We start from the raw sequence: 12,961 nt of genomic DNA, 5'->3' as shown, positions 1-12,961 counted from the left end.
ATAGAACTGTTCATTGTGAACTCGTATCTGTAAACCAAAGCTTGTTTCGAGACATTGATCCGAAAATATCTGCTTTCAAATGTAAGGAAAAATAATAATGCGATTGCAAATAATTCAGCAACCAGACCTCGAAGAAACTTTTAGTTTTCTGCTATGAATAGAGCTTAAAGAGACCTTTCTTCTGACGTCTCACTCGATGGATTTGGAGGAAATTTTTGAAAATGTATTTTTTTCAGGCAAGGGGTTAACCTTGATTTTTTCTCGAAAATCCGAAAAAAATAAATTTGTAATTTTATTAAATAAAAAAAAAACAAACAAAAAATTCAACTTTCTAAAACAGCAATATTTGCAATTTCGTTTTACCCCTATTTAATGATTGTATATTTGAAAATCCGTTATTAATATTCACCCTTAGGTTATTACTTTACAAATAAGCTATAGAAAATTTTTGTGTCCCTAATACTTATTTTTTTTTTAATTGAAATTTATGCCACACCGCTACAAATTTCATGCGGAACGGGGGAAAATGGCGTCATTTTTTCTTGGATGCTGCTATGGCTCATCGATTTTTAAGACGTTATCACGTCAAAAGCCTTTTTCATCAGATGATTTTCGTTTCATTCGAAAAAAAACACATTTTTCCAATTGCTGGTAGTCAATGCTTTTACCTCTGAGAAAAACTCAATGGTCGCAATTCCTTGCTTCAAAAACAGTTTTCACGCCTGTGAAGGTATATAAATGTGTATAAATAGAAAGCTCCTGCAAAAGAAATTCAAAACTACCACAATACGATAGTCAATCAAACATAGATCAAACTTAAAATAACACTATTTTATTCATCTTTAAACCATAAATATGTTTTTGTACAAAAGCCATGTTTATTTTTTTATAATAAAAACAAATATGTATATAAAAAACGTTGCATGACCGATTTTTGTTTTTTTTTTTTTTTAAATAAGAGATTGCATTAATATCAATACTGAATTAAGTAAATTGCAATTTTTATTTATTTATTTGCAATAACAATACTTTCTCAGTTCTGGATTTGTGTCGTATATACAGTTTGCCTGACTGCCATACTTATTTACCCGTGACACCTGTGACAGTTTTGTTGAGGCTTGAAAGTCTTTGAGATTATAGCTGACACTGGCTTCGAAGAGTGCATCGCCAGGACTAAGTGTGACCTGTATTTGATAGAATTCCTCATGGACATCCATATCGGACGAGAGATCCGGTAAGAATCCATCGATATCTTTATTTTTTCTAAATTTCAGAAGTTCTTTGTGCGGAGTTAGTTTCAATGCCCAATTAATTAATTTCAATTCAAATGGTTCGCAAATTTCACGGAAACTATTGGAAGCATCATTGATTGTTGTGATCATACTTTGAGCGATTTTTCTTATGAGAGGCGTTGATGTATCGTTAATTTGTCGCCAATCTAGGCATGCACACCAATGCGGTTCGATGAAAGCACTTGCACATGAACGATTTTGTGGAATAGGTTTGAATAGAGATATTCCTCTGGGGATATTTTTTGGAGAATCTGTAGCTGTACGATCATCAATTGATTGAATATCTAAAAGAAATGAAAATTAGAATTCAGTTTTGAATGGGTTTCGTTTTAAATTCTTACTTAAAATATCGATGAGAGTTTCATGGATGTCAAAGGGTGTAGTCAACCGATTGACATTCTCTTCAAAATTACGATATTCCTGTGGATGTCGATTTTTAAATGATTCGGGGAAAGCAAAGCTGAAAAATGGTAAACGTTCTTCTTGTTTACCTTGCAGAGTGTTACGAACATCAGAAAATCTATAAGAAATTAATAATACAAAATAGGTTTAGGGTATGAAATTCTAATTTACCTATTTCCATGATCAGACATTACAATAAGTATTGTATCATCTAATAGCCTTTTTGCCTTGAGGTTAGTTAGCCATTCTACAAGGTCATCATCAGCACTGCCAATTATATTGATAGAGTCATGTGAGAGCTCCCCGTGGAAGCTGAAGACAAATCGCGGATTATCAGAATATTTGGCCATGAACTGCAACAAAGAAAAATACAAATGTTATTCTTTGACTTTGGTAAGGAAAATTGCAATCCTAGAAAACAAAATTTTCCTGATTTAGTCATTAAGGAAAATTGCAATCCCAGAAAACACAATTTTCTTGATTTAGTCATTAAAATAGAGAAAGTAGGTGTCAGTTTCAAGCAATTAACCCAAAATTATAAAAACCAAACACAATACAAATTATAAATTTCCGAGCAATTTATTTCAGGGCCTGTAAGAGCTTTGAATAGAACAATTTCAACTTACATTTCTCGTATAATCGAGCATTAGAAGATGTCCTGGTTGATAGCCAATACAAAATTTCTTATTCGAAGGCATTATATTCTCTACTTCGAGATAGAATGTTCTCAGATAATGATCAGTTGGTTGTTCATCGAAACCATTCATACGATATGTAAATGTACCGTATTTTGGGAGATCTTCATTAAAGGATGTCATATATCCATTACGTTCAAATTCCTTCCACACCATTGGATACGCATTCACTGATACAGAGTTTCTTTTGCGTTTTCTCGTTTCCGGCAATTCCAATTCCATTCGTCCAGTTAAAATTGGAATCAAAGCTTGTGGTGTTCCATCTCCAACGATATTGTATCCCTGCAATACCATTGCTTGAGCTTCTTTGACTAGAAATTCATAAGTCTTTGGTAATTTTCGCATGAATGCGTTTCGACTTAACGAATCGAAACCAAGCATAAGTACGTTGTAGAGTGGGAATTCTGTTTGTTCTACTGATCTATGAACAGTATCACGGATTCCAGCTGCCATTCCATACCATCTAAGAAATCTCATCTTTTATGAATATAATGACGAAAGTAAATTCAAAAAAAGTGTATATACCTATCGCCATTTTGAGCGCTACAAGCAACTTTCACAAAATCGGATTGTTGCAAAACATAAGGTTCTTTAGTTTTTGTTATCTTGCCATACTTGGCTTTGTAATCAGTCTTTCGAATTATATCGGTGAATGAGCAAATCACTTCACCCTTGGTCGCAGTTATCTCAGGTTTGACAAAACAAATCGATTTCTTGAAAATAGAAATAAAAGTATAAAAAAAAAACGAAATAATGATTCTTTTGATAGCAATCTACCTCACATGTAACCCAATCATCTAGATTATTTCCACAATCGATTTTTTGGGTTTCCTTATAGAATGCCATTATCTCTGGATTATCTATTGGTAGATCGGGAATTTTGCATTCACCTTGATTCATTGGTGATTTAATTGACTCCTCCATTTTTTGCCTGTTAAAAACAAACAGAAAATAAAGAAGAAGAAAAGGTTTAGTTTTAGTATCTGCTTATTGCAATTGGTGATCGAAAATAGAGGCGACGAATCATTTTTCAGTCAAAATATTTCATGTTTTATCCGATTAAATTATGAATATGAACTAGATCGACGGTTAACGATAAAAAATTGCCAATCGTTTTGATCGACCATTTTAATAAGGTCTGATCTTTTAAAAAGAGTAGGTATGTACATTAAGTCGTCTTAAAGAGCAATATTCAATGTATGAAATCTTTCATGCAATGAAATGAATCAACTTACAGTTTGAATTTGTTGTCTCCATATTCTCGTGGTCCATTTAGAAAAAATCCTAAAGCAGATATTGCGAAAAAGAGTAACAGAGTTGCCCAGATGAGCTTGCGCAATAATTTTCGTACATTGCGCATATTGACGTTGTTTGAGTTAAAGTTGCCGAAAAACGTTGATATGCATTTATTCTATTTGATAGGCAGTTCCGTGCTAAAATGACAAAAACAAACAATTAACACTTTTAGCACCGATTTTTCAATCATCAGTTAGACTATCAAACGAATAAAGTCAATATAAAAAAAATTGATATTCCTAGGAATAAGCTCTAACTGAAGTTTATCTGACTATTGAAAATTTGGCCCTTAGTTATATAAATATTTCTCTTATACACAAGATTTTAGTGTCACAACTAAAAAATGAAATTTCTAATGAATTCAAATGGTTCTGTTAAATAGCCTATAGTTTGAGTTTTATTAGTGGAATTGTAAAGGTTGTTGTTTTCAGGCTTAGAATAATATCAGAGACATATTTCGTACCTACATATATTAAAAATGTAATTTAAACTGGATTTATTGCTCTCCATAAATAAAACTGCAAACTCAAATATATTAACTGAATTTGCTGTTGGCTCTTAAACTGAAAGCATTAGATCTTTATATATAATTATATAATTACTATAGGGCAAGTTTAAGATTCGTAAAAAAAATCGAACTCGAGATAACAAGACATTACGAGAAATTACATAACATTACGATAATGGAGAATGCCAACAAAGTTGGACCGGCAATTCTACCTATCTGTCTGTCTGCGTGTACCTCTAGCTACGGTCTAAACTACTGAAGCGATTTACTTCAAACTTGGTAGTTAACAGTTTTGGGTGATTCCCTAGAGTACAAATTGAAATTTTTTTAGGACCAAAACTAACGGTACTTGTTATATAACGGAAATTTTAAATAAAAAAAATATTTTTTGTAACGTTATTAACGGTACCTGCCATAGAACGGTTTTTTGAATTATGAATTTCTCGTAAACGACAAAACAGATTTCAACCAAAATTATTATACAGAAACGTTAAAATAATCGTTATAGAAAACTTTCCAATAAAAAACATTTTTAGATTTTTAAAAAATATTTCATTTTTTTTTTTTGGAAAATCAATTTTTTGAAAACGGGTTGATGAATTTTATAGAAACTTTGTCTTTAAAAATGGCATACCAACTTTTTTTTAATGTTTGAAAATTTCTGTATCTAAAATGTTTTTTTATTAAACGACTCTAACGAAAATTCAAATTTTTTTTTTCTAAAAATTCTCTTATATTTGAGTGAATTTCAAAGTGAACGGACGTGTATTGATTGCTGCTGATAATTATTTTAATTTAAACGGATAAGTATCGTGTTAAAAATTTTACTTTTTGGCTTAATTTAAAGAGTTTTAAATTCTCTATTAGATAAGCCTATAGTGAAAAAGAAATTTAAATTATTTAAAGAAATATTAATAAAATAAATTTCGAAATTATTAACACAAAATTAAACGGTTAAATTGAGTGCAAGAGAATCAATTTAGTTTGAGTGAATATAAACAAAAGAAAAGAAAGAAACAAAGAAAGAAAAAAAAAAAAAAAAAAAAAAAACAAAGGACAATTAAATATATAAGACAATAAACTGAAACAAAGTGAATACATAGACAATAAATCTATACCTATCTAAGTGAATGTGCAAAAAATGAGTGCTATTGGTGTTTGCGGGGAGTGCCGGAAGGCGAACCGCAATAATAATAAACAGGACACATTGCTGGTTGCTTGCAAAGGGGGATGTGGAAGTGTGTTTCATCCCAAATGTATCAACCTAGCCGAATATGACATTTCCAAAACAATTGAGAATCCATATTTAGTGATTTTATGTAAATTGTGCCGCGAAAAACTAATATCTCTTCGGAACATAGAGGAAAATATAAAGAAAATAAAAGAAAACTTTGAGGAACTTGGGATGAAATTTGATAAAGTGATTAACAGTGAAAATAAAGTGTCAAGTGAAAATAAAATCATACATGAAATAAAAAAAACAATTGATGAAAGCTTAAAATCAGAAAAAAAATCATATGCAAGTGAAGTGAGGAAAGGTGCTATTTTAATTAAGCCCAAGGAACCCCAGAGTTCGGATAAAACAAAAACAGATGTGAAATTGAGTGTTAATCCGGGAGATGCATCTATACAGGTATCTGGAATTAAAAAGGTGGATAAAGGAGCGATCGTTGTGTCATGTGAAAACGTTGAATCAATGGAAAAAATGAAGGATAAAGTGGAAGAAAGTTTGGGAAATAACTATGAGGTGGATGTGTTGAAAAGAAATAACCCTAGAATTAAAATTTGTAATTTATCTGAAAAAATGAATGAGGATGAACTTATTAATTGTTTAAAAAATCAGAACGAAATTTTAAAAGACGTGAATTTGGTGTATAAAGCAATGTGGAAAAATGCGAATAGAAATTATTTTAGTGCCGTGATTGAACTGGATAATAAGAGCTTTAATGAAGTGATGAATGTTGGTAAGCTTAGTGTTGGATGGGACAAATGTTTTGTGCAAGAATCTGTGTATGTAAAGAGATGCTTTAAATGTTTGGGATTTAACCACAATAGTAAAGATTGTAAAGCAGAAAATAGATCTTGTGCGAAATGTGGTGGAAATCATAATGGATCTGAATGTAAGTCTGAATGTTTGAGCTGTGTTAATTGTGTAAGAATGAATGGTGAACTTAAACTTAACTTAAGCACAAACCATAATGCATTTGACAATGATTGCGAAGTGTATAAACGAAAACTTAAAGTGGAAAAAAGTAAATACTTGTAGCAAACAAAGCCAACTTCTGAAATTTTAATATTTTATTACTTAAATATACAAAGTTTACTAGCTAACAAGGATGAATTGGAAATTTTAATACAAAGTAATCATCCGGATTTTGTTATGCTAACAGAAACTTGTTTAACGGCAGAAATAGAGGAGTCTGAAATTGGTGTAGTTGGCTACAAGCATGTAATATGTAATTCACATTCTAGGCATACTGGAGGTGTTTTACTTTATATAAAAAAAGGAATACGGTATCAAGTGATTAACACTTCAAATTTTTCAAATTCTATATGGTTTGTAAAAGTGTATTTATGGATGAATGAAGAAAAATGGACATTGGTAGTGTTTTATAGATCTCCTAGCTCCTCGGTATCAGATTTTCTAACATTTTTTTCGGAGTGGTGCTATCATTTTATGGAAAACGAAAATAACATTTTATTAGCTGGAGACTTTAATGTGGATCTTTTAACAAAAGAGCGCAATGCAGAAAGGATGTTGGAGATCTTAACTGATCAGGGGCTTTCTCAGATTGTTAATCAACCGACTAGAATAACTGATGTTTCTGAGACGTTAATAGACTACATAGTAACAAATAGAGATTTGAAATCACAAATTAACATTAATATGAATGCTAATGATAAGATAACGGATCATGAAACGATTAGAGTAGAAGTTAAAATTAAAAGAAAATCTGATGTAAGAGAGCAAAAATATAAAACAATTCGTTATACAAAACATAAATTTGATTTTTTCCTAAATGCTAATGACTTCTTAGGCACATTCTTTGAGGAAGACTTAAATGCTCTTACAAATATTTTTTGTGAAAAATTAAAAACCTGTTGTGAGGCTTTAACGGTACAAAAAGTGACTAAAAAATCTGATAATAATGAGTGGTTTAATTCATATCTTCAAAGACTTAAAAACGAAAAAATAAAAGCATATAAAATCGCAGTTTTTAATAAATCAGCCCAAAATTGGTCCAATTATAGAAGCATCCGTAATTATTATAAAAGTGAAATTAGAACTGTTAAAAGCAATTATATTACTTCAATGATAACTGCAAAATCTGGTAATCAAGTGGAGATGTGGAAGGTACTTAAGAAGATGGTGTTAAAAGATACAAAAACGAATAAAATTGAATGTGTTAAATTCGGGGATGAAAATTCAACCAGATCCAGCATCATTGCTAATAAATTTAATTCATACTTTGTGAACAGTATTCGAGAAATTAATGCATCAATTCCATATATTTCTTTTGTGTCGCCAGATATTAATGTGAATACTAGTTTTACGTTCAGTTTCTGTAATGCAAGTTCACTATACACGGTAATTAAAAATTTAAATAATAAAAAGGATATATTCGGACTCAACAGAGAAATGGTATCTCAATCAATCGAAATTATCGGTCCGGTTCTTATGAAATTGATAAACACTTCGCTGGGCACAGGTAAATTTCCTGAAACATGGAAGGAAAACTACTTGGAGAATAATAATACTTAATTTTTACTCCTTGCACGAATTAGACGACAAGTATATACTGGCATAAACTTTCCCGCCTTCGCCTCGGTGAAAGGCATAGATTCTGGGATGAAAAATGGAAAAACCGATGTGTACACCATCTAGGCTATCCAAATTAAACTTTCTCTCATTGGTGAACTTAAAAGTTTTTCCATTTTTCATCCCAGAATCTATGCCTTTCACAGAGGTTTTCCACATTTTCTTTCGTAGGAATGACTTAATTCCACCTTAATTATTTTCTGCATTTGCCGTACTCCCACTACCAAGTTTATTTTCTCGAAAACTTCTCTCGCTATCAAATTCTCACGAAAATTACTTCATTTTTTGTCACTTTTGGCTCTCTCTTCGACCAAAGGCTTCTTTCCTGATCGTTTTAGGTAACCATACTTGTCATCTTTGTAGATTAAATTATCAATTACACAATCGGACCTTTCTTCTCCTACAGATTTTTCGCGGTTGGACAATCAATTTTCATGGTAAGACTTGATTTTGCCCATTTCTGCCTGCGTCAAGGGGTTTTCACGCCTTATTTAAAAATAACCGACAAAATTTACTTATGTCGAATTCCTTTCAATTGAAAAATCGAATTTTCGGCGATCTCGAAGCGAATTTTTTCTGAAAATCATGTTCCATAGAAAAAAAATTCGCCTCAAACGAAGCAGAATTCGAATTTTTTTTAATCCTTCTTTTTTGAGAGATTTACACGGATTTGCACACACACTTGGAACATTTGACATTTCTCAAACGTCAAGCTGAAAGTTTTTTTTCATGTTGTTTGTTCATTTGAGAACACCAACTTCAAATAAAGAGTAAATTTCAATAGAATATCGTATTTTTATTGCGGAAAAATATAAAATAAATAAAAAAAAACAATGTGCGATCAAAATATATTTTTCCTTAGAAAAAAAATTCGCCTCAAACGAAGCAGAATTCGAATTTTTTTTAATCCTTCTTTTTTGAGAGATTTACACGGATTTGCACACACACTTGGAACATTTGACATTTCTCAAACGTCAAGCTGAAAGTTTTTTTTCATGTTGTTTGTTCATTTGAGAACACCAACTTCAAATAAAGAGTAAATTTCAATAGAATATCGTATTTTTATTGCGGAAAAATATAAAATAAATAAAAAAAAACAATGTGCGATCAAAATATATTTTTCCTGGCATAGTTCTTGTGAAAAAGTCAAATTACTGTGACTTTTCTTCTCGTAATTGTCGTCAGAAATTTTTTTCTCTGTAAAACCACAGCATACGGCCAAAATAATAATTTTCTACTTCATCTTCACTCAGATCTTAGTAATAACTGCAATTTCCCTTTGATTCTGATTAAAATAAATTTATATTACCGAAGAAAATAAACAAAATTATTGATCAAAGGAATCTCTGGTTTTATTTTGCAGAAATTGTTTTGGTTTCAGCTTGACGTTCGTGTAAAAATTGTTGTCAAATGACACACATACAATCGCAAAAAGAATTCGGTCTGTTTTCATGTTCCTTTTTAACACCAAAAATTCGATTTTTTTGAGGCGATTCAAAAAATTGAAAGGAATTTGACATTATAAAATGTTCATAATGGGTTAAATTCATTTTCCAACTGTTTTGCTTACTTTTGGTTACATTTGATCCCGCTAAACCACACTTTTAATGTGAAAATCAGTTGTGCTTTTATAATTATTTCGCACCAGAAATTCAAAAAATAATTTTTAAAATTAAGTTTAACGAATTAAATAAAAATAAAGGGTGGCAAACAATCCAGTATATACTTGTCGTCTAATTCGTGCAAGGAGTAAAAATTAAATATCCTTTATATTCTTTAAAAACGAAAAAAATCGACTGCCTTTATAATTATTTCGGTGGGTGTAGACAAGAAATCAAATGGCATTATGCATGGTATAAAAAGACAAGGTATGATCATTAGAGCCGCCATCTTACAAAATGGGGTAATAAGGTTTTGACGTTTGGCATTTGGCAAGTCAAAAGCAACAACAACTTCCAAGACAAATTTGTTTACAACAACAATTTCAATGGGCTGGGCTGTCAAAACCTTAAGTAGCCATAAGTTTTGACAGTTCTCGATACTGAGTTTTTTCTAATGATCATACCTTCTCTTTTTATACCATGGGCATTATGTACTTGGTTTTGTGTAAAAGATCATTTAAAACGGTGTTTAATTAATTATAAAAACTAATTTTTTAAGAATGGCTTCTTAAGTTTTTGACAGCTGCCCATTGAAATTGTTGTTGTAAACAAATTTATCTTGGAAATTGTTTTGCTTTTGACTTTGCCAAATTAAACGTCAAAAACTTATTACTCCATTTTGTAAAAGGGCGACTTTAATAAAAGATTTTTTTAAGATTTTTTCTCAATATTTCATACAAATTATCGAAAAAATTTAGCCAAGCTAAAAACTATCCCATACAAATTATTGATAACTTATATGGGAATTTTAGCTCGGCTTAAATTTCGCTCGATCTGCGTACCAGACTTAAATAAAAAAAAAAACAAACGCTCGCAATGACACTAGCGTTTTAATGTCAAAAGCAAATGCTTAAGATATTTCCTAAATTCATTTGAAATACATATTTGAAATTAAAGAAAGCATCCAAAATCAAAACAAATAATCTAAGAAAACTCTTAAATTTAAATAAATAGAATACTAGTCCCAAAGAAGAACGTAAACACGTTCGAAACTTGTCGACGAAGACTTAAGAACATTCAAAACCGACCTAAAGCCCACATAGAATTTAAAATATTAAGAAATAAGGTCACGAAAATAGAAATAATTGATATCTTCCAATTGCCAAACCAAATAGCAATGTTTAAAATTCTTCAAATCATGTTAATTAATTACCAATACATACTTTCTTATATTTGTTCTACAATAGATTCTTTTTCAAGTTAAGATTAAGTTCATTTGTTGCATATACCTACCTACTTGTACGTGGGTAAACAACTTTCAACACCGATTCAAATATCAAATACATAAATCTGGGCACAATGTATCTCTACCTATAATTCTTCTAATAAGAATAATTATTCTTAATTGGACAACCCATCAAAGCCTCCACCGCCCTGCGGCTCACCGGCACATAGGTAGGTATTTCGTATAATTTTATGTTAAACCTCTAATTGAACTTTTTATGCTTGTTAAGAAAAGAATAAATAAATTAAGGGCTTGAATATGACAACTCTTAAACTAGTTTGCAAAAAAAAACTAAAGTAGCTATTTAATTTTGTATGCTTTTTTGTTTTGTATTAAAAGTCTCTGTAAACTATTGATTTATCACATGGTTTAAATTTTGCATGTAAATACAAAGTTACTATCCCAATCCCACTTACAATTTGCTGCGAAGCAAAGGAATTTCTTAATGCAAGCAGGTAAGTTATAAAATTTTCTCAAAGGTGTTTCTATTTTTTATCAAAATATTTTCAGGTTCCGCACGATTCAAGAAACGATAAAAAAAAAATAGATATTTCTGTCATTTATAGGGCGGCTAGAATTCTATACTTACTTCATCTAGCTTTTAGCGAAAATTACAAAAATAATACTGCAAGTAGCCGAAAAGTTAATTTATTATTCAATGTAAATACATTTGCATATTCTGATTAATGAACTTTTCTTAAAAAAGAATTATTTCTAACGTTTCTTTAGACATTATTTTGCAATGTTTATATCAATTTTACACCGAAAAGAAATGTTATTTGTTTTTTCCAATTTTTAGGTTTGTAACTTGCGAAAATGTGAATGAAAACTGAAAGAAAAAGAGATGAAGGAAGAAAAGAGAGTGAAAGAATTTGAGAGATTTTATAACTAGTTGACTACATGAGTACAAAAATGGTTGTTGAGGATTGGTATAATCTATAATTGAAATGTGCTTCAGGTGGTAATGAATGCTCCGAAATCAGCAGACACAAAAATTTAGAGTTATGATATTTTTCGCTTTCGAGTTTTTCTTGTATTTTTTTACAAAGAGGTGGAGATACAAAAATGTATGCTAGCAAAACTAGTAAAAATACATTTTGTCATTCCGAATGTCAGTTTTCACGCTTTTAAACAAATTCTAAACAATTTATGAACAAAAAATTTTGTTAGCAATGATTTAAAACTCTTCAAAAAGTTAATCCCAGAGAAATCTCCGGGCTAAATAACTAAGCCCGAGTGGCTAAGGTCTTGTTGCATTTAACATGTAAATTGTTTAGCCCCGACTGTGTTTTTTTTTTGTCCAGTTTGACCTAGTACGCAGATCGGGCTAAATTTTAGTCGAGATAAAAATCCCATACAAGTTATCGATAATTTGTATGGGATCCATTTTAGCTCGGCTAAAATTTTTCGATAATATGTATGGCAGCTAAAATTTATCTGGAACTGAGTACCAGGCTTTAAGCCCCGTGGTAATAAAAAACACACCTAAAATTTTAATAAAGGCTTGACCGCATCGGAAAGGTATGCGGTAGCGGTATAGGGTAATTGTATGAAAACACCTACACTGCCCATAATCTCGTAAAGGCCCTAACTACAAAATTTCCGATTTTGATTTTTTTGCATATTTAGAGTTAGGGCACTGTCTCTGATTTTATTCTCATTTATTTTTTTAGCCTAGGTCTTCAAATAAGTCAGAAGATCCAAAATGTACTTTTGATTTTTTTTTTTCATTTTTATATGCAAATTGCGATATTAGATTTAGATTTAAAAAAAAAAAAATTAAAATTAAAAAATTAAAATTAAAATTAATGCAGCTACCTTTCCGGTGTGGCTGTTCCTTTGAAGTGTTTTTTTTTTTTTAGGCATGGCACTAAGTAGGGAAAATGTGTTCTGTTTGATGCACTAACGTACACGGAGAAAAAGGGGCACCCTAAGATAAGATGATGTCCACCTTAAAACAAAACCATTCCCGCTTAAATAGGTGGACTCCACCTTAAGGGGTCTGGCCACGGCCACCCTTAATTGTAATGAATAAATTAAGACCTATTGCGTATCGCAAGAT

At 30.9% G+C, this 12,961-nt stretch overlaps 1 protein-coding gene across 1 annotated transcript; it reads right to left on the bottom strand.

The window, feature by feature from the left end:
- Positions 1 to 812: 812 nt before the first annotated feature.
- On the bottom strand, positions 813 to 11,712 carry LOC129914409 (uncharacterized). The gene is made up of 7 exons (XM_055993654.1): positions 11,489 to 11,712; positions 3,625 to 3,822; positions 3,167 to 3,320; positions 2,915 to 3,102; positions 2,321 to 2,852; positions 1,866 to 2,047; positions 813 to 1,812 (listed from the first exon to the last, which is right to left on the bottom strand). The coding sequence occupies exons 2-7, from the start codon at positions 3,747 to 3,749 to the stop codon at positions 1,593 to 1,595; spliced, it is 1,401 nt and encodes a 466-aa protein (XP_055849629.1). The 5' UTR covers positions 3,750 to 3,822; positions 11,489 to 11,712; the 3' UTR covers positions 813 to 1,592.
- Between the last annotated feature and the right edge of the window lie 1,249 nt (positions 11,713 to 12,961).

This window comes from Episyrphus balteatus, chromosome 3, assembly GCF_945859705.1.
Source record: "Episyrphus balteatus chromosome 3, idEpiBalt1.1, whole genome shotgun sequence".
Taxonomy (NCBI): Eukaryota; Metazoa; Arthropoda; class Insecta; order Diptera; family Syrphidae; genus Episyrphus; species Episyrphus balteatus.
Note: the sequence above shows the minus strand (reverse complement) of the source record. Positions and strands in the feature narration are given on the sequence as shown.